General features: G+C 39.6%; 5 protein-coding genes and 1 long non-coding RNA gene across 6 annotated transcripts; 3 read left to right on the forward strand and 3 right to left on the reverse strand.

The window, feature by feature from the left end:
• Positions 1–3506: 3506 nt before the first annotated feature.
• Positions 3507–6716, reverse strand: LOC131310995 (uncharacterized). Its single transcript, XR_009195358.1, has 3 exons — positions 6358–6716; positions 5432–5511; positions 3507–4047 (listed from the first exon to the last, which is right to left on the reverse strand). It is a non-coding gene; the product is annotated as an uncharacterized LOC131310995 (long non-coding RNA).
• A 1497-nt stretch (positions 6717–8213) lies between these two features.
• On the forward strand, positions 8214–10818 carry LOC131310821 (uncharacterized). Its single transcript, XM_058338032.1, has 2 exons — positions 8214–8377; positions 9051–10818. Exon 2 carries the CDS (start codon positions 9055–9057, stop codon positions 10312–10314), a length of 1260 nt encoding a protein of 419 aa, XP_058194015.1. The 5' UTR covers positions 8214–8377; positions 9051–9054; the 3' UTR covers positions 10315–10818.
• A 139-nt stretch (positions 10819–10957) lies between these two features.
• Positions 10958–14300, forward strand: LOC131310822 (uncharacterized). The gene is made up of 4 exons (XM_058338033.1): positions 10958–11902; positions 12237–12422; positions 12530–12836; positions 12914–14300. The coding sequence occupies exons 1-3, from the start codon at positions 11651–11653 to the stop codon at positions 12572–12574; spliced, it is 483 nt and encodes a 160-aa protein (XP_058194016.1). The 5' UTR covers positions 10958–11650; the 3' UTR covers positions 12575–12836; positions 12914–14300.
• On the forward strand, positions 12588–14300 carry LOC131311585 (uncharacterized). The gene is made up of 4 exons (XM_058339075.1): positions 12588–12632; positions 12683–12836; positions 12943–13180; positions 13931–14300. Exons 1-4 carry the CDS (start codon positions 12588–12590, stop codon positions 14115–14117), a joined length of 624 nt encoding a protein of 207 aa, XP_058195058.1. The 3' UTR covers positions 14118–14300.
• A 2077-nt stretch (positions 14301–16377) lies between these two features.
• Positions 16378–16860, reverse strand: LOC131311586 (uncharacterized). The gene has a single exon (XM_058339076.1). The coding sequence runs from the start codon at positions 16858–16860 to the stop codon at positions 16378–16380; it is 483 nt and encodes a 160-aa protein (XP_058195059.1).
• Positions 16861–17083: 223 nt separating this feature from the next.
• On the reverse strand, positions 17084–18090 carry LOC131311587 (uncharacterized). The gene is made up of 2 exons (XM_058339077.1): positions 18086–18090; positions 17084–17993 (listed from the first exon to the last, which is right to left on the reverse strand). The coding sequence occupies exons 1-2, from the start codon at positions 18088–18090 to the stop codon at positions 17084–17086; spliced, it is 915 nt and encodes a 304-aa protein (XP_058195060.1).
• Between the last annotated feature and the right edge of the window lie 6302 nt (positions 18091–24392).

Consider the following 24392-nt stretch of genomic DNA (forward strand, 5'->3'; position numbering starts at 1 on the left):
CTAACGTTTAAAAAAAAAAGTGATTTGTTTTCATGATTATATATGTCCAATGGATCTAATTTTTTCCCTTGGACGTAGTTAACTGCAAATTCTACGAGATGAACAGTTTTGATTGTTGGTGTCGAATCAGTATGAGGGCTATAAGAAGAGTATGTAGGGTGTGGAAAGATATAGTAGGAAGAGGAATTGATCCCAGATAGATATCCCTCACCAAGTGTGGGTTTTGTGACTTTTAGGTGTTTAGGTAATGGGTTGAAGGAAAGTGGGTAAAAATGGTAACTAAAGGCAAGTGCCTCTCATAAACAATAGGTAGTGTGTGTGTGTGTGTGTTTAATTTTACATATTTTTAGATTCAAGTTGCATGGGTTAATTTCATTTCCCTCCCCTGTGATTTCGAATAAATTTAGGAATATTCCTTCAGTTTTTTTGTGAAATACTAGCAGTGACCTTCCTTACTTTGTACTGCAATATTGATTCTACCTTACCGTCACTTTAGTTTAAATGGCGTTAATTTTTGGGAGTAAAAGACTTGAATAACCTTGTAATGTTCTTTTCATCCTCTTCTTGCTCCTCCTATTCTATCTACAGTTGACTGCAATAATAGTTGTAATGAAAATGTTATGGTACATGAAAAAGGAAACATTAAAGTACCTAGAAAAAAGAATAGACGGTTCGAACTGCTCATTTTCTTTTATGGACACTTTCATGTTTGAAAAAACCAATTCCACCCAGTCTCCCATTTCACTTACAAAAAGTAATGAAATAAATCATGTTATTGTGGGCACGCGACCTGGAAATTTTCGTTTACAAAAATTGGGCGCGGCCCTTTTTCGGAAAGCGCGGCGAAACGCTTCGATTCAGAGTCGCCACTCGGGTTTTAGCGGTGAAAACACCCAAGGAACCGAACTCGAAAACGTTTGCCACGTTTGTTTGATTTGAAAAAGGCTTGTAGACCGGTCCGTCGTCACCTTCGATCTCTGAGGTTCGGGAACCAGGTTACGAGAGGGGAAGGGTTTTACGGCACCCCTCTCGCCCAATCCGGAGATCGGTCTCTACTTGGGCATTTTGTAAAACATTTGCATTTTTCTCTCACTTGATCATTTTTTAGCCAGTTAGGGCGGGGGAACAGTTAATGGGGGTTAAAACTGTAACAAATTTCAATTAGGTGACAAAATGTTTATGGATGATTTGCTTGCAATGATAAATATAGATTGAGAACAAACACTGGGCAACCCGATTGAATTGAAGTACGCTGCCCTGAAGGAACATGAGCAAGGTCCGCACCAGCATGCACTGACCGAGCCAGTGCACGCAGATACGACCTGCGCACGCCACAACCAAGCTGTCGTACTCCACTTTCCAGGTTTCACAGTCTTTGTTTGCAACCCTCTAGGCTCTGGAAAGGGACCAGCGCACACCCAGGGCAAACCACGCAGTTAAATAGAACAGAATATACATGGTTACAGACAGATGAAATGGCTTAAAGCCATAAGAATAGATAGGGAACCCCCTAAACAGAGTGGGGGCATAAAAGAGGCCAAGATTAAGCTAAGATGCAAGGGCCAGCCGCTGGATCCTGGGACAAATTGCCGTACGCCAGTTATGGAATGTCGTACGCCACTTTGATCTTGATCCAGTGCTTGGCTTTGCATCATCTGGGCTCTGGAACATGATCAGAAGGATCCCAGGGGCCTTCTAAAGCGGAGGAAAGCGAATATTGAATGCTATAGCTAAACAGTTCTAGGATACAGAAAGCTGTAAAAATGGTTATTTAGCATGCTAAGGTGATTGACAGAAATGTAAGTAAGCAGAAATAATGATCCATGATCCCCATGCCAGTAGTGCTCGTACTGCCATGACTGGCGTACGGCTCGATATTACTGGCGTGCGCCATTGTTCACTCCTTACGATCCTTGAAATTAGGCCAACTTTAGGGCCAAGACTGGTATTGATTACCAGCCTTGACCCTGCTAGCCACCCTTAGGGATCAGAACAGAGCGTAAGCAAAAAAGGTGGTATACCTTTTTGGATTGAGTTTTGATGATGGATTTGAGCTTTGAACTTGAGTGTTGACGGATGGGAGAGTGACGATGTGAAGGTTGTATCAGTGGGATGAGTGACTGAAAGGCCCCTTTTGCTTCCTCTTTCAATGGAGGATAAGAGAGAGAAAAGGAAGAGGGCTCTTTCTCTTTAATGTGGCTAACCCCTTGCAAATGAATGCAATGGGGTATTTATAGAGGAGAGAGAGCCTGAGGAAGGGGGCTGATCAGTTGGGTTAAGGGTTTGGTTAGGTTAGGATGGAGCCTCCCATGCATTAAATGCATGGGACTTGGCTTGATGGAGGGTGTAGGAGAGAGAGGGAACGAGCCTGGACGATATAATCATCAGGGGGACTGTGGCCGACGTTAGGGTGGCACAAAAGTCTCGTCCATGTAGCTGAATAAAGTTGATTTGACTGGGATTGACTGGCGTGCGCCACATATAGACCAGCGTGCGCCAGTGATAGCTGAGTCAACGGTCGATGACTGACACGTGGCAGCTAACTGGAGTACGTCATTAAGGTACTGGCATAAGCCAGTTGGGGTTTTGCTGGAGCTGTTTGGCTCTGGTTTGAAGGGTTTGACATGGGTTTGAAAGAGGTTCGGGACGCTCAAAGCTCAAACACACTTTCATCCTCAGACTGTTCTCGACCTTTAATCATCATTGGGAAAAAGACCGTAAAATAGTATTATCTGGACGGTCCAGAATGGGGTGTCTACAGTTATCGGTTGATTGGCATAATATATGTCTATTATTATTGAATGCATTGTAATATTGTATGCACTTTTTTGCCCAATTTTCCCGATGGGGGTACATCAGTTAGCAAATGACAGGGAGTCGATCCTCTCTTGTCCAAGTTTTTTCATTGGAGCAAACGGTAGAAATCTGGATTGTTCAATATTGCAATCAATGATTCGGATTTGTTTAGAAACTCTTTATGTGAAGAATTGGTTTCTTCTCGCGAAGAATTTGTGAGCAGGTCTCAATCATTGATTTTTTAATGTGCGAGATGTGCAACGACGTTGGCAAGATATCGAGCCAGATTATTAAGGCCATTAGTGTATGGTCAATGTTTGTAACATGATTCCTGTTGCATGTTTATAGGAACAAAGTTGGTCCAATTTTTTTGGCATACCAATTAGTAGGAAGTATATATACTGTTAGTGCTGACATATGATGACTTTTGAGAAATCAAGAACAGAAGCATTGCATTTGTAAAGGGATCTTGTATTTGCAACAATGCTACTTGCACATTTATTTTTGTGGGGCCCATATCGGGGTTCCACAAAATGATTCGAACCGCTCATCGTTTTTAAAATATTTTTTGGAGGGTTCCTGTAAAAAATCGGTTCCAACGGATATCGGTAAGGGCTTTCTTAGAACTCGTAGGGCAAAACAAAATGATTCGTTCTTCGATTTCTAAAAAAGCCCTTACCGATATCTATTTGAGTTGATTTTTTAAATTCCCCCTCATGAATTACAACCCTCAAAAATTTCACCTAGACACCCATTGGATTTCAGTCACCCTATGTATACTGGTATTTTATATCAATCCCTACCCAAAAATAAATAATCACATGTTTTCTCTATTGATTAGTGTCTAATGATCGCATTTAAGGCTCGATTTAGTTTGTTATGCTTGGCCAATGAAAGTCATAAATAACAATTCCAGTAGCCAATGATTCAACCTTAGATAGCCTATAGGCAAAAGTTACCAAAACCAGTAAATACAAAACTTAACTTATAAATAGAGTTTATTATCACCTAACATCTGCAAGTAATGGAGTTACCAAGCCATAGCATAACATGGACAAGATAGCCTCAGTTGTAAAACAAACACACAAATCAAAGTGTTTAACTTTGAAATACCTTGTATCAGCTCCAAATTTCTGCTTAAATGACATCAGATTATGCAAAGCTCAACAAGGAATTTTTGTCCCGTCATGGATGACCACTAAGTTAATTGCATATCTTGTATCCTTTCTTGACTTCATCATGGCAACATTTCTACATATGCATGGTTGGCCAAGAATATGTTAGAATCAAGTAAATAACAATTTGTATCTAATACATATTCACATCTTGGAAACTTTAAGCCTGTCTAAATCATGGTTCTCTTGAGGGAAAAAAAGAACAGGAACTTCTTTTTTTATACTGTTTTTGGCATGTATTAAAATGTGGAAATCATTTGTTAGAAATTCAAGAGCAAAAACCTTTACAGTTTGTCATCGATTAAACTAATATGTATGAGTAATTCTAGTTCTCCATTTCCCTCTTTCGTTATGCTATATTTGAGTTAGGGAATGGAGGAAAGATTTGTGAATGGCAAGAAAAAGTACTCACTTTGTCCCAACTATGATCCCTTTAAGAAAAAATACAGCTGGAAATCCCATGCAACCACACCGATGGTAATTTAGAATCACTAACCAAAATTGAGTTTTGAAAACTAAAAACCCAAAAACTATACAAAATTTACCTAACAAGGCACGAAATCGATATTGATGACTGGTAAGCAATGGGGAACTCGTGTCGAAGGCATGGAACTTTCGCTTCAACCTGAAATTTGGAGAAGAAAGATACTTCAATCTCCAAAAGCAAATAAAAGTGCTAAATTTGACCCAACCCCCCCCCCCCCCCCCCCCCCCCCCCGTGAAAGAAAAACACACAAACCATGAACTCTAAAATCACGAGGTTCACCAGCCCTTGCACACTCTATTTTAGGGGTGGCAATTTTAAACCAACCACCGAACCCGCTCATATCCGCCCACGTCTAACCCGCCCAAATCCACCCATATTATATTATGGGTCATAAATGGGTAAAACCACATTAACCCATATATACATGGGATCAAATGGGTTGGACAATGGGTTAGATCTCCGTAACCTCCCCTCCCACGACCACCTTTCCAACTGGAAACATTTCTACATATGCATGGTTGGCCAAGAATATGTTAGAATCAAGTAAATAACAATTTGTATCTAATACATATTAACATCTTGGAAACTTTAATCCTGTCTAAATCATGGTTCTCTTGAGGGAAAAAAAGAACAGGAACTTCTTTTTTTATACTGTTTTTGGCATGTATTAAAATGTGGAAATCATTTGTTAGAAATTCAAGAGCAAAAACCTTTACAGTTTGTCATCTATTAAACTAATATGTATGAGTAATTCTAGTTCTCCATTTCCCTCTTTCGTTATGCTGTATTTGAGTTAGGGAATGGAGGAAAGATTTGTGAATGGCAAGAAAAAGTACTCACTTTGTCCCAACTATGATCCCTTTAAGAAAAAATACAACTAGAAATCCCATGCAACCACACCGATGGTAATTTAGAATCACTAACCAAAATTGAGTTTTGAAAACTAAATACCCAAAAACTATACAAAATTTACCTAACAAGGCACGAAATCGATATTGATGACTGGTAAGCAATGGGGAACTCGTGTCCAAGGCATGGAACTTTCGCTTCAACCTGAAATTTGGAGAAGAAAGATACTTCAATCTCCAAAAGCAAATAAAAGTGCTAAATTTGAACCACAACCCAATCTCCAAAAGCAAATAAAAGTGCTAAATTTGAACCACAACCCCCCCCCCCCCTCCCCCCCCCCCCCGCTCTTTTTTTTTCTTCTCTTTCTTCTAAATTTCAGTTGAAAGAAAAATACACAAACCATGAACTCTAAAATCACGAGGTTCACCACCCCTTGCACACTCCATTTTAAGGGGTGGCAATTTTAAACCAACCACCGAACCCGCTCATATCCGCCCACGTCTAACCCGCCCAAATCCACCCATATTATATTATGGGTCATAAATGGGTAAAATCACATTAACCCATATATACATGGGATCAAATGGGTTGGACAATGGGTTAGATCTACATAACCTCCCCTCCCACGACCACCTTTCCAACTGGAACCCACCTCCAGTTCAAATCTGTAAAGTAACAGAGCTTCAAGGGAATACTTTCTAGAGAATTCATTTGTCAAATAATCTTCTTTATAGTGAAATTGACGGCGGTAAATTCGGTAAGTGTGATCAGCAGCAACAACAACAATGAATAATAGATATAGAGATCCATTGGTTGAATCATCCGAAATGAGGTTTTCGAATCAACATCATCTCTGTTTTACATAGCCAGAAGAGCCAAGATCTAAATCCAGTTACTTTTCCTCCTCCTCCTCCTCCTCCTCCTCTCTCTCTCTCTCTCTCTCTCTCTCTCTCTCTCTCTCTCTCTCTCTCATTCTCATATTCTTCTCGAGTATAATATTATTTGCTACAAGATTAAGAAATTGAAAAAGCCAAGGTTTCAAAACATTACCTCTTTGAACTCATGAAATCGAACATCTCTTGTATCCGGATGTCCGTGAATTAGTGCAGTGCCGTGAGCGGCGGCGGCCAACGATCCCACCACCGTCAAGACCCAGTCGAACGGATCAGTGCATGCGTGTGTGTTGTCATCACCTTGGTTGAGGCTTTATTGCTCGAACCAATACATAAAGGATGCTAATCGTGTGTCTCCTTTGAAGGACGGCAATAGCCGCTATAACAGTAGAGAGTAATTGCGCATACTTTCTCCTTGTCAACAAAGAAACGAAAAAAATGGGTAAAGGCGAGGGAAGATCGCCGGAAAACTAGGTAAAAGTACAATCCTTTTCCAAAAAGGTTATCATCACTTGGACTGTATAAAGTCAAAGATACCCCAATATACAAGAACACAAGCTACAAAACCGAAAGGGTAAATGCGTATTTTCATAATGTGCCTATGCAAAGCACATTTCACCCTTTTGCCCTCCAACAAAATACCAAACTACTAAAAAAAACCTTAACCAATAAAATCCACCCTTAACAAACCACAAGGGTAAATTCGCAATTTCAACACATCTCTTGGCTTACCACCCTTAGTTCTTTTATTACAAGTGTATTGATAGTATCAAGTTCTTATACTTTATACTATTCTCAATTTATAAGGGCGCTGCTATTCGCAACCCTTTATTTTCTTCCATATTCAATTACATTTTGGTAAATGGTTGTTGAAAATCATACATAACATTTCGATAATAGTTGTTGAAAACAAGATTATATTTCGGTAACTACATGTTGAAAATATGTTCAACTTTCGGTAAACTGCCGAACGTACATTTTCGGTAAATAGCTATTGAAAAAAATATTATATTTCGGTAATTGGATGCTGAAAATATATCTCAATTTCGGTAACTGTTGAGTATAATTGAAAAATTTTAACGGGCTATGAAAGAAAATAAAGAGCTGCGAATAGCAGCTCCCATTTATATACTACGTAATAAGAACAGCCACACCGAGAAACTTTTTATGTGGTGTTCCACTTTTCAAAAAAAGTACTACTTTTTGAAAAAAGAAGGTAATTTCAAACTAAAATATAATGAAAATGAAAAATATTTTTTCAAATTTTTTTGCACCATTTAAAAGATCTTAATGAGATCTGTCAAACAAAATCCATATGGTAAAAAAATTGTTTGCGTAAACACATGATTTTTAACCTTGAAATTACATTCTTTTTCCAAAAAAGTAATTTTTTTTTTGAAAGTGGAACACCCCTTAGTATACCGCAGATACCAACACTCTTGGTATCCCCTCCGGTCTATTTTTAATTTTTTGGCCATTTTATGATCATATTTAAATGATCGAATCCATTCATTTTGTAGAATTCGACGAGAACCATAATCATAATAAAAATCGTGTTCATCGGACTTTAATAAATACATGATCAACACATGTAAAAATTGCAAAAAAAACAAAATTGGGTTCCGATTCAGTGTGGTTTTGGATCGAGTTTTGGTTTTCTTCAATTTTCATATGTGCGGATCATGTATCTACAAAAATCCAATGAATACAATTTTTGTAAAGCTTAAGGCCTCGTTTGATAACGGTGATAGATGGTTAGGATTCGTAAGGAGATGAGATTATGATTAGAATTGGTAATGAGAAGGAATTGTTAATGAGAAGGGATTGGTAATGAGTATGTTTGTTTGGGATGAAATTAGATGATGAAATTATTAATATTGCGTTTGTTTCACATGGGATAGGATTGGATTATAGTATAAATTTCCATTTTTGCCCCCTCCCCCACCCATACAACAACACACGCACACAGGGAAAAAAAACCCAAGGAAAAAGTAAAAACAGCCACAAACGCACTACTTTCTATTGTTTCCGGTTTTCCCTACTTTACTCTCTCTCTCTCGATCGACCCACGCCCACACCTCACCCAGTACCCATAGAAAAACCCAACCAGCGGAGATTACGACGACGACGATGTATATGACGACGAAGACAACGACCCAACCAAGCTCATAATCAAGGTCTCTCTCTCTCTCTCTCCTCTCTCTCTCTCTCTCGATCTGGATCTGCACAAATACATACATATTTTGTGTGTGTGTGTGTTTTTGTGGTGGTGGTGATTTTTTGCTCCGGTGGTGGTGGTGGTGATCGAACTGTTTTTCTAGTAGCAGTTTTGTCTTTCTCCTTCATAAGACCTAGGATTGGATTATTAATACCAAGTCCATGGGGGTATTACCAATCCCCCCTATTCCCCGCCTTTAGGAGGCTTGCTCATCCCATGGGATTCACAATCCGGAGGGATTTTGTGTTACCAAAAAAGAGATTCACAGTCCGGTGGGACTGTTAGTCCAATTCCAAGGCTGAATCTGAATAACAAACGGGGCCTAAGATTCTCACCAAACTCTACAAAATGAACGGAATCAATCATCCAAATGTAATTGAAAAATAATTTAAAAAAAATTAAAAATAGACCGTAAAAAATACCAAAGATGTTGATATCCCTGGGGTACAAAAAAGTTTCTCACCCACACCCACACACACCCACGCCCACGCCCACGCCCACGCCATAGTGACAGGTTTTGGCATAATTGTGTCTCTAGGTTTATATAATTTTTTTTTTTTGATAAGTGGTTTATATAATATTGATATTGCCCTTCCTGAGATCTGTTTTCCTGGATTGGGAGGAGGGTTCAGAGGGATGGCTTCCGCCGACTGGAGTTCGCTGCCGTGTGAGATCGTGCAGGCCATTGGAAATCGATTAGGTGCTATTGAAGATTTTCTCGCGATTGCAGCGGTCTGTCTTGCTTGGAGATCTGCCTTTTCCAACAAGAAGATCTGGAGTCCGTGCATTCCTAGGCTTCCCTGGTTGATGCTCCCTCAAAGCGTTGATGGCGTCGATCCCTGGTTGCAGAAGATGCCGCCACAAAGCAGCGGTGAAGGCAACCCCTCGCCCTTGGCAGCCGCCACATATTTCTTCAGTTCGGAAAGGAACAAGTTGTATATTATCGACGTACCAGAGATTTATGGTAGGCGTTGCTTTGGATCTCAAACTGGATGGATCTTCACTGTTAATGAATGTGTCCTTGACCATGAGGCTCATCTTGTAAATCCACTAACCCGGTTACGAATCCTTCTCCCTCCCCTATCTTCCTTGAAGCCATGGTTTGCGCCAAACAATTTTGTGCGTAAAGCAATTACCTTTCACCACCACTATTTAGACATAGTTGTTATGGCTATTTGCGGTGACATTCGCAAGTTAGCATTAGCCAGACCAGGATATTCATCTTGGGTACCAGTGGAACTGGAAACCCCGTATCCCTGTTTCGAAGATGTCGTCTGCTTTGGTGGCGATCAAATCTTTGGGGTTCGAAAGGATGGAAGTCTCGTGCTTTGTGAGATTGATGATGATGATGATGATACTGCTACTCCTCCAAAAGCTAAGGCCGTTTCTTTTGCTCCGGCTCTTGGTCGGCAGCAGCTGCAGCGGGTAGAAGAGGTTCGGAAAAAAAAGGTTTACCTGGTGGAATCAGAGGGAGATCTGCTTCTGGTGCTACGACTTTGGAGAGATCCTCCTCGTCCTCCTCTTCTTACTCAAGAAGTAGATGTTTCCTCTTTTATCATCTTCAGGCTCAATTTCGGCACCAGAGAATGGGTCGAGTTGGAATTGGGGAATCGCACTTTATTCGTCGGCGATAGTTATTCCATGTCTTTCTCTGCAAGGCATGGTCTCCGCTGCCAACCTCACAGCATCTATTACAGTGATGATCTTCCTCATTGGAGTGGATTGCATTTTAACCGCAAAGCTCAAGCCCGACCCCAAGCCGGAGGACGAATAGTACGTGACATGGGTATATTTGATGTGGGAGATTCGACCTTCCGGTATCGTTACCTTGAAGGTGTCGATGATGCCCGCCCCCCTTTGTTTTCACCCCCAATTTGGGTGGTTCCCAGCTTTTAACTTAATTAGAGCATCTCCGGCCTCAAATTTTAAATCAAAGTTTACTCTAAAGGTTCAATTTGATATGAGCATCTCCAGTCCTTTACTCAGATTTTCTAGGGCTCCGCCGTGCACCGACACAACAATGCTCTTCACCACCGTCTGCTCGGCACCACCGTCCCCTGCTGCTGAACCCGAGAAAAATCTGAGTAAAAGAGGCCAGAGATGCTGGTAATAAATTGAGCTTATACTCAAATTTGAGTAAAAAATTGAACAAGGGCGGGAGATGCTCTCACAAGTTAAAATCCTTTGCCTTTGATCTGCAATCTGTTAATTTTCTTAACTTAGTTATTTTTGTGAACTCATCCTGGCCCTCCACGAGCAGCTTGCTTTGTAGATACATCAGTTTTTTTCCTTCTCTTTTGTTGGTTATGGCTTGATGTTCATAGGAATGAATTTGAACTCTGGTCTTCATTTGGTTAGTTACCTTTTTTAATGTCATGTAGCTGTTATTGTTGGTGAAAAGTTTATTTCGTCTTCTTCTTTCCATTGGATTTGTGAAGAGAGCTGAGACACTGGGACTGCATTTCAAGATGCAGGTCTGAACCTTTTTATGTCAACTAGTGTAATGCATGTGCTTCGCACGTTTTCGCGTGCTCATTTGTTGATTTGTTATTTATAAGGTTTGTTTGGTTGTCATAGTGTATTAAGATGTGAACTTAGAGGATAATATTAGTATGCTGTCACGAAATTGTATTGCCAAGCTCAAATGCTAAGTGCTTTTGTATTAAGCTCTGAACTTAGAACATAGTATTGGCAGTTTTGTATGTGTCTTAAATTTGCAGTAGTTTGTTGGTATGCTGTGATGATTCCATAGGTCATATTGGTTCCGAAGTGAGTTTTGAAGTTGTCAGCTACCTTTTTTTTAACCTGTGGAAGCAGGAGTAGTTTTGGAAGCACAAGCGGAAAAGTGCACAAGTAAGGCATCGAATTATGAAGAGATTACTTAAGTCGTACTGAAATGTTATTTTAAAGGCGACGAGAAGAAGTTATTTTACAGCTGTAGAAGCTGTAAGAAGCGGTGCAGGTATATAAAATTCTGAATCCTGTGCTTTGTTCTAGCATAGGAGTGCAGAATTTACAAAACGACAAAGTGCTAGAAGTTATTAAACATAGATAGTAGTGGTAAGTAGAAAAAGCTATTGCAGATTCAATAGCTTGCCCAAAAGTTTTTGTGGGTGACTTGATTCAGTCGTTTTTGATCTTGAGGCTGCGGTGTTTTTTGGGATTCTTTGATGCAGCAATTGTACCTTCCATGGTGTGACTCTTTGAAGCTTCAGTAGTTGCATTGGCTTCCATGGTAGCGGTTAAAGCTTGGACTTCTAGAGTGAATGGTTCAGTAGGTTCAGCATTTTGCATGGCAGTGGTTGGAGCTTTTGGTATTGGCGCAGATGTGTTGACCTTCGATTTCATCCAGACGCTGTTTTTTCGGGGATGGTGCTTGTGCCAGGAGATGCTGCAAGTCATCTTGGTCGTCTATGATTTCAGTTGCAGCAGCAAACATGTGGATGCTGAAGAGGCAGAGTTCAACATCTCTTGGTGCATATTTGTAAGCGCGCAAATGGACAGCGTATTCTATTCTATCCCTGTTGCCAATTTTTCCCTAGCTGCGGTTGATAGAACACCCTATATTTTTTTTGTAATATTTTTTACCAGTGTTATAAATTATAAAAGGAGGAAGTATGTTGGGTTTGTTTTTCCCATACCTCTTGCATGTTGTTCTTTAAGTAATCTCTAGTGATTGAGAACATTGAGTCAGCTTTTTCTCCAAATGCTGTAGCAATGATGAATCCTGTGGAATCGCTCAATTGTATTTGGAACCTGCATCTGTTATTAAAGTCAAAGGATCAAATGTGTTGAATGTCACAATTTTTTATCTTAAGAACAGATGTAGCATGTGTGAGGCACTAGCCTTGGCATTGGATGGACTCTTTCTTTGCAATAGTTGCACCAGAAAGGAGGTAGTATGGGCTGGCAACCGTGGCCAAGTACTTTGTTTCCGACGAAGACGGAGTCTCACTGGGGCCTTTCTTGCTTTTGCTTCAGGACAAGGTCTTCAAGGACAGCTGGTAATTCATTCATATTCATATTCATGTCCACAGTTCTTCTGCTCTATAATTTCCGAATTCTCGTACGAATTTAAAGATCTCATTTAGTTATGAACTAAATTATCTAGGTACAAACTAAAAGGGGCGGTAGCGGAAGGGGGAATCCCATTTGATAAGGTTCACGGGATGCACGCGTTCGAGTACCCAGGGAAGGATCCCAGGTTCAATGAGGTATTCAACAAGGCCATGATCAACCAATTGTGCTCAGCAAAATCTTGCAGTCCTCGTACGAGGGTTTCGAGCAAGTTCAGAAGCTTGTCGATGTTGACGGCGGTCTTGGAGTCACCCTCAACTTGATCACTTCCAAATACCCACATATCAAGGGTGTTAATTTTGACCTTACACATGTGATCCAACATGCCCCGCCCTATCCCGGTACGATTTATGATTCATTTCTATTTGATTATTAAAAAAGTACAAGAAGCAGCTATGGTAATACAAATTCGATGCAGGAGTGGAACATGTTGGAGGGGATAATCAGAAGATTTATCAGATGACAATGTGGACTTTAATGAAGTTCTATCTAAACTTCGAAGGAGCAGAGGCCATAAAGTAGAATGGGAGTTTGAGGCAGACATGCTTGCAGCATTTGGTAAGGATCCTGAACTGTGCATGAAGGGCATCTGTGCTCTTTATCGGAAGCAGACTGCTGATGAAAAGATTGGCAAGTTTACGTATTATTCCAATCAGCAAGGGTTTAGCCACTGTGATGCACTCAGGTATGTATCATGTAGGTTCAATATTTTAACCATATTTATATGGGTCTCTCTAGTGGTTGTTGTCGCTGTAAAGTGTTGGGTCGCTTGGTATGAGAGGAATAGTTTTTCTTTGCTATATATTTGTAAAGCTTGTTTATAGGACTTGAACTCATCCTCACATATATCGCATGCATCCCAGAGAGAATGATGATTTTGTTATGGTTCTTTTACTAAGAATGGAGGGACTGGTTTCTCCTATTTGTGATTCGAACAGGAGTATATGTTTCCTCTCTCAGGCTAGGAGAAGAATTGTAAGTGGAGTTAAGTGATAGGAGAGCAACTTATTGATTATAACGGTACCTCGAATAATTTTGAACTGAAAAGCTGTTACCGGCGTTCTCAAAAAAAGAAAAAGAAAAGAAAAGCTGTTACTGGACTTGTGTCGGGAGTTATAGGACATGATTTCCTGCACTCTTCTCAATTTACTTTGTAGCATGTAAAATATGACAAGTTCACTTCACCTACCTTTCCCGTGGGTTGGATGAGATAATGCATCATTTCTGAATCTCTGATGTATCTGTATGACTGTACCCATCTTTGTTTCTCCTGGATCCCAGGTTCCTTTAGTAACTAAACCACTAGTAATTCCCAAATTTGTCATTTTACATTCTGATTGTACTTGTGGTTGCATATAGTTGTTTGATGATTTAATGGGTTCTGTTCGTTTAGCAAATATACTTTGTAGTTGTACGTCGATTCATTCTCTTGTAGGGGAAGTATTTTGGCCAAGTTTCTTACTGAGGGAGATCCACAAGGTGATGTGAAGAAATCTGTGGAGGAGTTGCGGGAGTATGATCCCAAGGCACCAGAACTGTGCAGGACACTTGCGACTCACTACTCTAAGCAACTGTTTGCAATATACAAGAGCAAAGAAGATCCTCTTTTTCTCCTATCTTGACATGGGCAGCCCTAGATTCTATGGCAAGGACAGTGGAATTTGTAGATAGCCTGACTTTTAGGTTAGTTATAGATTTATATGCTTTGCGAGGTATGATCAAAGCTGTATATTACAGATAATATGTTAGTCCTGATGATTTTGCGAGGACTCTTGTCGTTAGTACACCAGAAGATATGTGCAAAAGCTAGTACAACTCATTGCTAAGTGAAGGGTACAAAAGGCCTTAGGAAGGGCATTAGCTATTACAACGAAAAGAGAGCTACACCTATACAGCGAAAAGAGAGCTGCACCTATCATAATGTAAACCATTGCTAAGTAATACAAAAAAGACCATTAGATAGTGGATCCAAAAGAGGACTCGTCCTTAGTACACCAGATGGATGAGTTTCCAAAAGCTAGTACAACTCCTAGTTCAGTGAAGGGTTCAAAAGGCCTTAGGAAGGGCAGTAGCTATTACAGTAAAAAGAGAGCTGCGGTTTTTAGTACCAATCATAGGTGCATTCCCGTCCGGCTTCATCGAAGATCAAAGAATTTTACTAGAATTCTAATGGAAGACAAATTGAACAAGGATATTCCAGTAGTGAAAAATTTGTAGATTTAAATTTGTGGTTGAGAAGTTGTTAGGTGTTTTCGGTAGTGAATAACTTGATGGGTTTTTTAGTAGAGTTACTGTAGCAAAAAAAAAATTTGTTGACAATTTTTTTAATGGTGTAAACAAGATGGTAAAATGCGTAAAACTTTTTGATTAGTGGAAACGAAATGGTAAAATGCGTAAAGTTTTTAGGGTTTTTTTGTCAGTGGAAACACCCCTTTTCTGAATATTGCCTAATATATAGAATTTGGGTAAGGAAAGAATTATGATTTTTTTTTTTTTTTGAAGAGATCATATTCATATAACCAGAAAATCAAGGGATTCCATCTTTGAGGCTCCATTCAGTTGTCAGGAATGTTGTACCGGAAAGTTATTCGTATTTTTTGGTATTGGCGTCATTCACTTTTATTCTTACCCTCTAATTATTTTGGCCCCACAATGGAGAAAACTTTTCCCGTAACGCAAAATCTTATGCTTTTGGCCGGATCACTTTTGCAAGAAAGTAAATCTTGCAGGAAAACTTAAAAACAAGTTTCCAACTACTTTTTTGCCAACTGAAATACTACAAAAATTATGGAAAAGTTGATTTTTTCATTATTTTCTGTACTTTCCTGAACGTGGCCTAAAGAGTAACTGGACAAGTTTGGGCGGAATACAACCCGATAAGTGTAAAACGGACTTGCTCAGGCAAGAAGAGGCAAGCCAATGCGCTATTCTATTCTTTTCTGTACAGCACCAAATAAAAGACCAGTTCTTCCCGAGAGCCCAGGTTCTAATGTCGTCAATGATTGCAGAAATTTCCCATGGGCAGGAGGAGTTTTTGCTCTTAAAACAGTTGATAAGCAGTCTGATTCAAACTCCACTTGCAAGTACCCCAGCTTCATTACTAATTTACTACTGAACAAGCTATTCTAAGTGCCCAAGCCTCAATAGAGATAGCAGATGACATCCTTCCAAAACTGAGGGAGTCCACCACTGTCTCTGGCAATGATGCCAAATGCAGCCTTGCTGCGGGAAGACAAATATGCTCCATTCACAGACGAGGAGGGAGGGAGCCACCTAGCCTCATGGGGGAGAAAATTTTCAGTGCCAGGTGGGTACCATGTGGTGCCTGCTCGGCACATTCGAGCTGTCCGATGCGATTTTGGACGGCTTGGATTTGGAGAGAGAAAAAGGAGCGAGAAAGAGGAGGGATGGGAGGAGAGAGAGAGTTTCAATCTGAGCCGTCCAAAAGTGCATCGAATGGCTCGGAAGTGCCGAGCAAGCACCACGTTGGATATACCCGCTCGGCACTGAAAAGTTTCTTCTCCCGGGGTGCTCACGAACGCCGGAAAAGAGGGCTAGCAGGTAGTCTTCGGCGGCACTACACGCTGCCTCAATAGTATCCTGGGGATGGCGGTCTATTAGTGAAGACAAATGCATTTCTCGCTTTTTAAATGGCCCAGCATAATTGGAAGATGGATCCTACCGTCTCTGGGGTTGTTTCTTTAGCCAGATTTTTTTTTCCGGTAAATGTACTCTTTCATATAAGCCCCAAACAAGAAAACATTATGGTCCAAACAGGACACAAAAAACTATCTCAACCAACTCCCTTAAAGGAGCCACCAAGAAGGAAAGAAAAACTATACAACCAGACACCAATCAACCAAAGAAAAGAACTAACGAAAATTAAACTTCTACTGTAGAACTCAACCGTGGGAAAGGAACTCCCCAAGCCCTAAACAAGACCTTGTTCTCCTGCGTGGAATTGATATTTCGCCAAGCCATCATGGCATCTCTAATGTTGTTGCAAATCTTGGAGCCCAATAGATCAGCCTCCATCATCTTCTGCTGAAAGATCATCATATTCCGCTCACACCAAACTCCATAAACAGTAGCATCCAGTGACAATTTGAGAATAGATTCCCGAATTGTCTTCCCCTTAGAATGTAGCAAGAACCATTTCTTTTCATCTTCCCACATAAGTGGGCCTCTGTGAATGTGGATCCTTTGCAATATCTCTTTCCAGACAGCTCTAGAAAATGTGCAATCGAAAAATAAATGATTATGAGATTCAAGAGCCCCATTTCTACACAGAACACAAGTGGCATTATCCACCACACTCCATTTCAGCAGTCTGTCCTTTGAAGCAAGTTTACCTTGCATGGCCATCCATAAAATGAATGCCTATCGAGGAACATTTTTAGGAAACCACACAATGCTACACCAGTCTAGCCTGCCGTTACACTTTAATTGCTTCCCAAGCAGATCTCAAAGAGTAAAAACCATTACGAGAAGGAAGCCATACCACCCCATCCTCATTTAGAATATTAGGAGTAAAACAAGAAGGTGTGTTGGTATTGATTTCTTGAATATATCTATTCCTTGGTCTTGGTCAAGCCCAGTCCCCATCTTTAATAATTGTGGAAACCTTAGCTTGCAACGATCTTCCAATGTTAGAGCACACATTCTCCCCAAACCTTTTATACAAGGGCCCCAAAAGGGTGCCAATTGTCAAGCCATAAGAAAGTGGAAACCCATTCCCAATTTGATATCGAATTAAAGGTTGACACACCTCTCTGAGCTGGAAGATCTTCCTGATAGTCCACGAGACATCATAAGGCAGCCCCATTGTCCAGAGATTATGCTCTTTTATGACATATGTATGAACCCATTTCACCCAAAGAGAATCAACCTTTCTACTAAGAGCCCACAATAGCTTGAGCATAGCAGCAACATTACCTTCTCTTAATTTCCTAAAACCCAATCCTCCTTCATCTTTTGGAGAACAAACCTGACTCCACTTCACTCGAGCACATTTATGATTTAGATCACAACCAGACCACAAAAAAGCCATAAGCTTGCTTTCAATTCTCTTAAGTATTTTCCGGGGGATAACAAAGATTTGACTCCAGTAGCTTTGAATATTGCTAAGAACGGACAAAATAAGCTGAGCTCTTCCACCATATGTAAGAACTTTATTGGACCAGCTCTGAATACAATCCAGAATCTTCTCCTCCAACACTAAGCAATCACTTGCCTTGAGTCTAGTAGTGATAAGAGGTACACCTAAGTATTTCACTGGGAGAGTCCCCACAGGAATAGGCAAAATCTCAGTAAGCGACTGAATTTGCCCTTCATCAACCCCAGAGAAGAAGATAGAGCATTTGTTAAGGTTAGGCCTCAAACCAGAAAAATTATGATTACCTAAGGTCAATTGTAGTATTATTACTACAATTGAGGCAGTGGAGCTCGGAAAGGAGGACAACGGGGAACGACACCACGGCTTGAGACGAAGACTGTGGCTGGGAAAAGAGAAGACAAAAAAAGAAGCTTCAATTGTTAATTATTAGCCCATGAGAGGCTAAATATTCTAGGCTAGGGGCGAGGATAAAACCTCATGTTTTGTAGCAAGTATTTGCATACTCTATATTTATTTTCCGAATGTTTGATTAATCATATAACTGTTTTTACCTCATTTTAATTAAGTAAGTAATTTTGGATATGAATTCAATTTATTTTTTTTAATGATTTGGGATTGCTAGCTAATTATTCAACCCTATTATGCGCTTCTTGATTTCAAACATTGGATATCTTTTGTGATTTATTTTCGAATGGATACATATGATTTTTTGGTCTTGAACATTAAGGCGAGGAAGAGCGTACATAAGTGCTTTTCTTAAAAGGTCATAACGATGATATTTTTCACAATAATAGAGTTTAGCTACCAATTTATTGTAAAGAAGAGTAGCAAAATAAATAAGAATTTGTTAATAATTGCTATGAATACATGTGTGTAGATTCTAAAACCTTAGTCACTTTTCTTTCATCAAGTTCGTTCAATCATCAACTTATTTACTTGTTTTCACTATCATTTAATATTTCTTAGTTAAAATACACATCAAAACTTTTCTAAACTAGGTTAGGGTTCAGTTAGTTTAAGTTTCTTTAGTTTTTCTATAAAAATACACAAGTCAGGTTCGACCCCGCTCTCGCCATACTATATTGCAATATGATTCGTGCGCTTACGAGTACTTTAAAATTTCACAACACTATCCATAGCCTTAAATTCCAAACACTCACGACGGAACTCGAACCCTATCCTCCCACATGGAGACGACATGAGTTACCAGCTGAGACAGGAGCTCATGGATCACATTCTTCACCTTTTTTTTTTTGCCAATATTGTATTCATTAGCAGGGATTAGCAGGGTGTTAGTAGGTTAGTCGACAAGGGATTTCAAAGACTATCCATAACCTTAAATTCCAAACGTTCACAACAGAACTCGAACCCTAGCCTCCCACATAAGAAAGACAGGAGTTACCAATTGGAATTTGGAACAGGAGCCGTGGGTCACATTCTTCACCTTGGGTGTTCCCAATTCTTGAAGGGACTTGCAATAATGAAAGAAGACCATTTAATAGGACGAAGCTAGGTGGTAGTGGAGTTGACCAAGAAGTGGGATGTTTGCTGCATTGCATTCTCTGTAAGTAGCCAATGTTTCATCATTTTCACACTCAAATTTAAATCTATTCTCATAACAAGATATCCAGCACTTTTATCCATGTACAACAAAAACAATACATATCCTGTGCCGTTTTCAATTTAGATATGAAATTATTAGTTGTACAGTAATACACCCTAAGTAAGATGGAGCAGGATCCCGACTCCCTCTGATTCTGCACACTATTTCTTACAAATTACACATACATATACGTATGGCTGTTCCCAACAAGAATCCGAGAAACCAAATTGAAACAATGAAAGGGGAGGTAAAAAAGGAAAACATAAGAGACAGTTAATAACAGCAGATGGCTCGAAAGCCGAAACCAGAAAGTGCCAAGGGAAACTAAAACGAGGCAAACATAGAATCATTCAACATATCACTTCGACCCAAGTCTCTTTTTTGAGGAGAGTATTGAGTTGAATCGCTGAGCAAGGCCTCGAATCACAAAAGCATCTCACAGATGACAGCAAGTCTACCTCATTCTCACTGTCCACTATATCCTCATTTGATGATGGTCAATTCGGAAAAGCTCCACCTGGACAATATCATTCCCAGGGTGCGTTTCCCCTAAACTAAATGGACTACTGGCTCATGGCAATTATCAAGTTGTTTTCGCTAAATGGTAGTTTATATGTCAAGAGAATGACGTGCTTAGAAATCCATAAGAACATGGGCTTTAGTCCATTTATCAGTGGACAGCAGCTCGAGTCCATATTTCCCTGCAAGATCGATATTGTACTAGCATCATTTTCTGTAGTTGTTTCCCGAATCTTTTGATATACTTTCAACGTAAGTTTTCAAAAAGAAGACAACAAACACCAAATCTCTATAGGCCACACACACAGAAAGAGAAGAATAACCTGCTGAACTAACGTAGAGAGGAGCTAGAAGCTCAGTTTCAGTTCCAACAATGTGAATTTCCAAACCCAAAAACTGCATGAACCGCCGCCACAGAGCAAAACCATCAACTGCTACCTCCCTTCCCTTCCCCCCTCCAACTGAAAAATCGCCAACCCACCTCCACGATTCCATTCTAATCAAGCAAAGCCACTATGCCATGGTCTTCAAATGTTCAACAACCAATTGAAGATTTAAGGACACTAGTGGGTGGGTGGTCTATTTCCAACAGGAACTGTAGGGTTGGTCTATTTCCAACAGAAAATGTAGGCTTGGATAAGCAAATTAACATAGATATGTAGTGGGTTTGCCGATTGGGAAACAACTTGATGGTTTTCAATTGGGGATTGTAGAGTTGGCATTTTTGGTTGCGGAGAGAGAGCCCCTCAAAATTGAAGTGTAATGCCAATTAGGATACAAAATTGGATATCGTAAAAACGTGGTATCTTATGAAATCACATATGTCCACTCATATCAGTTGTAGGAAAATAAGTCTTAGAACCAGGCTTCACAACCTTGATTATCTTTCTATATAACCTCCAGAACTCTTCTCTCCAGACTAACCAATCCTGGAACCTGGATTTCATAAGCAAAGATGAAGCTACTGAGAAGGCATTCATTTACCAAAAACCATTGCTTGACAAAAGGAAACAGAAAATGGAAAAGAACAAGTCTTTGAAGATTGGTCATCACACTGCCTGTACCATTTACCAATAACCATTTATTATGTGTTTGTTTTTCATGATTGAAAATACATAATTGAGATAATCTATGCCTAGAGAAGATGAGTCGTGCCTAGATCACTAGGGCTTGTAACTTCTAGTGAATCATTATCGTTGTGATAATTAACTTTCTTAAATAGTATAATTACTTGGTTGCGAAGTTAATGTGGACTCGAAACCCTAAGGCCTCTCCAATCCTTTAACTCACATTTAATTTAGTCTTCAATTGCTTAGATTATTTTAGTTAACAAAACTCCAATCTATTTTCTTGAATTAAATTAAGAATTGATTTTGAAAACATAATAACTTAGCCTCTTGATCCCCATGGTACGATACCTTGACATTAACCGCTATTCTATTTGAATTGAGGTTTTCGCCCAGTACCATACCTCACTGATACAAATTCAAATGAACAAGTAAAGGCAAGTAATCTTGTTTACTTAATTGCATAAGTGGAGGAAATTTTTTAAGAGCGTGAAGACCTGCAAAATGGGGGCGGCTTCGGATATGCTGTGGCTGACTTGACCTTCCAAACATATCATTCACAACATAGTCACAGGCCAATATCCTCTAAGTGCACCTTACAGGAGCAAGAAGGCGGAGAAGGTAATGGCTCGAAGGACAAGTCATTTCCTGCTTCAGATGAACAAAACTGCAATATCCTCTAAGTGCACCTTACAGGAGCAAGAAAGCGGAGAAGGTAATGGCTCGAAGGTCAAGTCATTTCCTGCTTCAGATGAACAAAACTGCAATATCCTCTAAGTGCACCTTACAGGAGCGTGAATCGTGAAGACCTGCAAAATGGGGACAGCTTCGGCATATGCTGTGGCTGACTTGACCTTCCAAACACATCATTCACAACGTAGACACAGGCCAATATCATCTAAGTGCACCTAACCGGAGCATGGAGGGGGAGAAGGTAATGACTCGAAGGACATGTCATTTCCTGCTTCAGATGAACAAAACTGCAGCATTCCTCTAGTCATGCATTGGGAAAGCAAACTAGAATACTAAACATTAATGATTTTTGTCATAGAACTATTCCATATTCCAATAAAAATTCTTGGTTTCTGGGAAACTCATCAAAGCTTCTTGTTCTAATCCTATCCTTATGTTAGATATTTATGAACAGCCGTACAGTATGCTGGCAAAGATGAAACTACACACAGACTGCATGCTGACAAAGATAAAACCAACTTGGACTATTCATGCATTTTAATTAGAAGTAAGACCAGAAAAAGGCACAGACATTATATTGTACCAGTACTGAATTGTCTTCTGTGATAAACACACTTGGGCTGCTATTGTAACTTACATAAAAAATTATAAGTGACGACTTCGAAGGGATGAAAAAGAAAGCCTTTATGAAAGCTATCCAGATGCTTCTGAGAGATTCTCGAAACTAAAACATTGAGGCTTGGCAAACTGTTACGCAAAGCATCTCTAGAACAAAGTGCTATGAATTCTTGAGATATAACACTATACCATTGGTATCTGATAGAGAGCCCCTTTCATACTGGACAATATTTGCTTCCTCTCCTCAAATGCAATTCAGAATGCTGCAGGAACCACGTAATTAAATAAAGGAATGGAAAATGCATTAAAATGAAAGCATAAAAATGTGTGCTTGAGAATAACATATTTTGATTTTTTCCGAGTACTGGTTTTTCTGGTCCAAGTGTATCTCGTCTTTACCATGGGATAACCTGAAATTCAATACAAGCCAAGAGATGCCCTCTCAGTGAGAGGTAAAGAGCTCTACATAAACCCAGAGAGAAGTTGCACGTTACTTGAGTTAAACAACTCAAAACAATCAGCATGAAAACTATCCTCCCACTATTCAGATCACTGATAATTTGTTCAGAAAACCAAATACCTAAAGAGACACCACAAAATAAAGCCTTATCAGATAAAGATTAACAACAAACAAAAAGAATGAGAGCCAGAGTAGTAGCCTAAGGAAGAGTAAATAGCAAAGGTAAACAATGGCCTCGCAAGCTTTCATACGTCAAAAATGTTGATTCTACTGATGTGTTAAACAAATATTGGAAATTGATGGTCAAACTGTCAGCAGCAACACCACCAAGGAAAGGAAGGAACGACTTAGACACAACACACTAATAACGCATCTACCTCTATATTCCGCAAAGATCTGCACATAAGTAAAAGGAAGACAAAAAGAATAAAACCCAGTTTCAATAACTAAATACAATTTAAAAATATTTGGTAGTTCTAAAAAACTTGCATACTCTCTGAGTACTGCAAGTGACGGGCAACAAGCATCATTAGAGAAACATCAAAACCTGCATTGATAAGTCTTTTACAACACTCATGATACACATGCAAATAAAAAAGGACAATGCATGACACATACTGCAGCATAAATAGATGGCTATAGAGATCAGCAAACAGGAGAGGTGAAAAAAAGGAAAGAACCACAGAAATGGATCACTATAGAGGCCAGCAAAAAGAAGGGGTGATAAAAAGGAAAGAACCACAGCCGATAAAAATAAAAAAATAAAAAAGGAAAGAACCATAGCAATATAATCAACGACATGGTGACAATGCGCTTACCAATCATCCCCAAAACTGTAAACCAAAAAAAATAGATGAAAGAGAACAAACAAACAAAAAACCAGAGTCGGTCTGGCTCCCTCCTGTCCACATAAAGTGAGACTCAAACTGTCACTTAACAGTAGTCAATTATAAACAAAAGCATAACTTTTAGTATGAAAAAGTAAATAATTTACAACAACAAAGGCAAACTTTTAGTATGACAAAGCCCCTATCTCTCCAACATGTATAAAAAGGTATACAACCACATGTATAAGAAGGTATACAGCCACTTGCTGAACATCTTGAAATACCCAAGACAAGGCTGCAACGAGAAAACACATCTCAGACCACCTGACATAAAACGACAATCCAGCTACAGACAAACATGACTGAATAAACCACATTCATCAACTCTAAAAAAACTTGTAAAATAGCAAAACTGTAAAAGGAACCTACGAATGACCTACAAATTTCTCATACTGTGAGCCAGGACTCAGAAAAGCACCAAAGCACCAGAGACCAAACAAATTCTGTTAAGGAGACAATATTCATCACAAAAAACGATTACATACCATGTAGCATACTCCAAGCCTAAACTCCAGAACACATCATCAAACTGCCCAGCACCACAAGAGAAAATCCAGAAACATAAAGAGAACTTGAATCAAACAAGTATATTATTAGTATTGTTGAAACCAAAGTAAGGCCTGAGAATCTTGATTCAACTGTGAAGAAATGCCTTCCTAATGGGTGGAGTTTTGTTCATAATTTTGCTTCTGGGCCTGTTGCTAGAATAATTGTGGCATGGGAGTGTCAGACCTCTTTGGTTAGTGTTATTTTTTCTTCTGAGCAGATGCTCCTCCTTTCAGCAGTTATAAATCAGAAGTCCTTTGTTGTTTCTTTTGTCTATGGTTTCAATCAAGCTAGTGCTAGAAGACAACTTTGGGATGAGCTTCGAATGGGGCTTGGGTTAGTTGGGAATCTACCTCGGATTGTTTTGGGTGATTTTAATGCAGTTCGG

Source organism: Rhododendron vialii, chromosome 12a (genome assembly GCF_030253575.1).
Source record: "Rhododendron vialii isolate Sample 1 chromosome 12a, ASM3025357v1".
NCBI classification, from domain to species: Eukaryota; Viridiplantae; Streptophyta; class Magnoliopsida; order Ericales; family Ericaceae; genus Rhododendron; species Rhododendron vialii.

What these genes read in the sequence shown, in the direction of transcription:
- LOC131310821 (XM_058338032.1), top strand. Translation starts at nt 9,055, where the DNA reads ATGGCTTCCGCCGACTGGAGTTCGCTGCCGTGTGAGATCGTGCAGGCC.
- LOC131311585 (XM_058339075.1), top strand. Translation starts at nt 12,588, where the DNA reads ATGCACGCGTTCGAGTACCCAGGGAAGGATCCCAGGTTCAATGAG. An exon ending in AGGATCCCAGGTTCAATGAG is followed by an intron (nt 12,633 to 12,682) that starts GTATTCAACAAG and finishes AAAATCTTGCAG; the next exon opens with TCCTCGTACGAGGGTTTCGA. An exon ending in AGCCACTGTGATGCACTCAG is followed by an intron (nt 13,181 to 13,930) that starts GTATGTATCATG and finishes ATTCTCTTGTAG; the next exon opens with GGGAAGTATTTTGGCCAAGT.
- LOC131311586 (XM_058339076.1), bottom strand. Translation starts at nt 16,860, where the DNA reads ATGGCCATGCAAGGTAAACTTGCTTCAAAGGACAGACTGCTGAAATGG.
- LOC131310822 (XM_058338033.1), top strand. Translation starts at nt 11,651, where the DNA reads ATGGTAGCGGTTAAAGCTTGGACTTCTAGAGTGAATGGTTCAGTAGGT. An exon ending in ACATCTCTTGGTGCATATTT is followed by an intron (nt 11,903 to 12,236) that starts GTAAGCGCGCAA and finishes TTTTATCTTAAG; the next exon opens with AACAGATGTAGCATGTGTGA. An exon ending in AAGGTCTTCAAGGACAGCTG is followed by an intron (nt 12,423 to 12,529) that starts GTAATTCATTCA and finishes TAAATTATCTAG; the next exon opens with GTACAAACTAAAAGGGGCGG.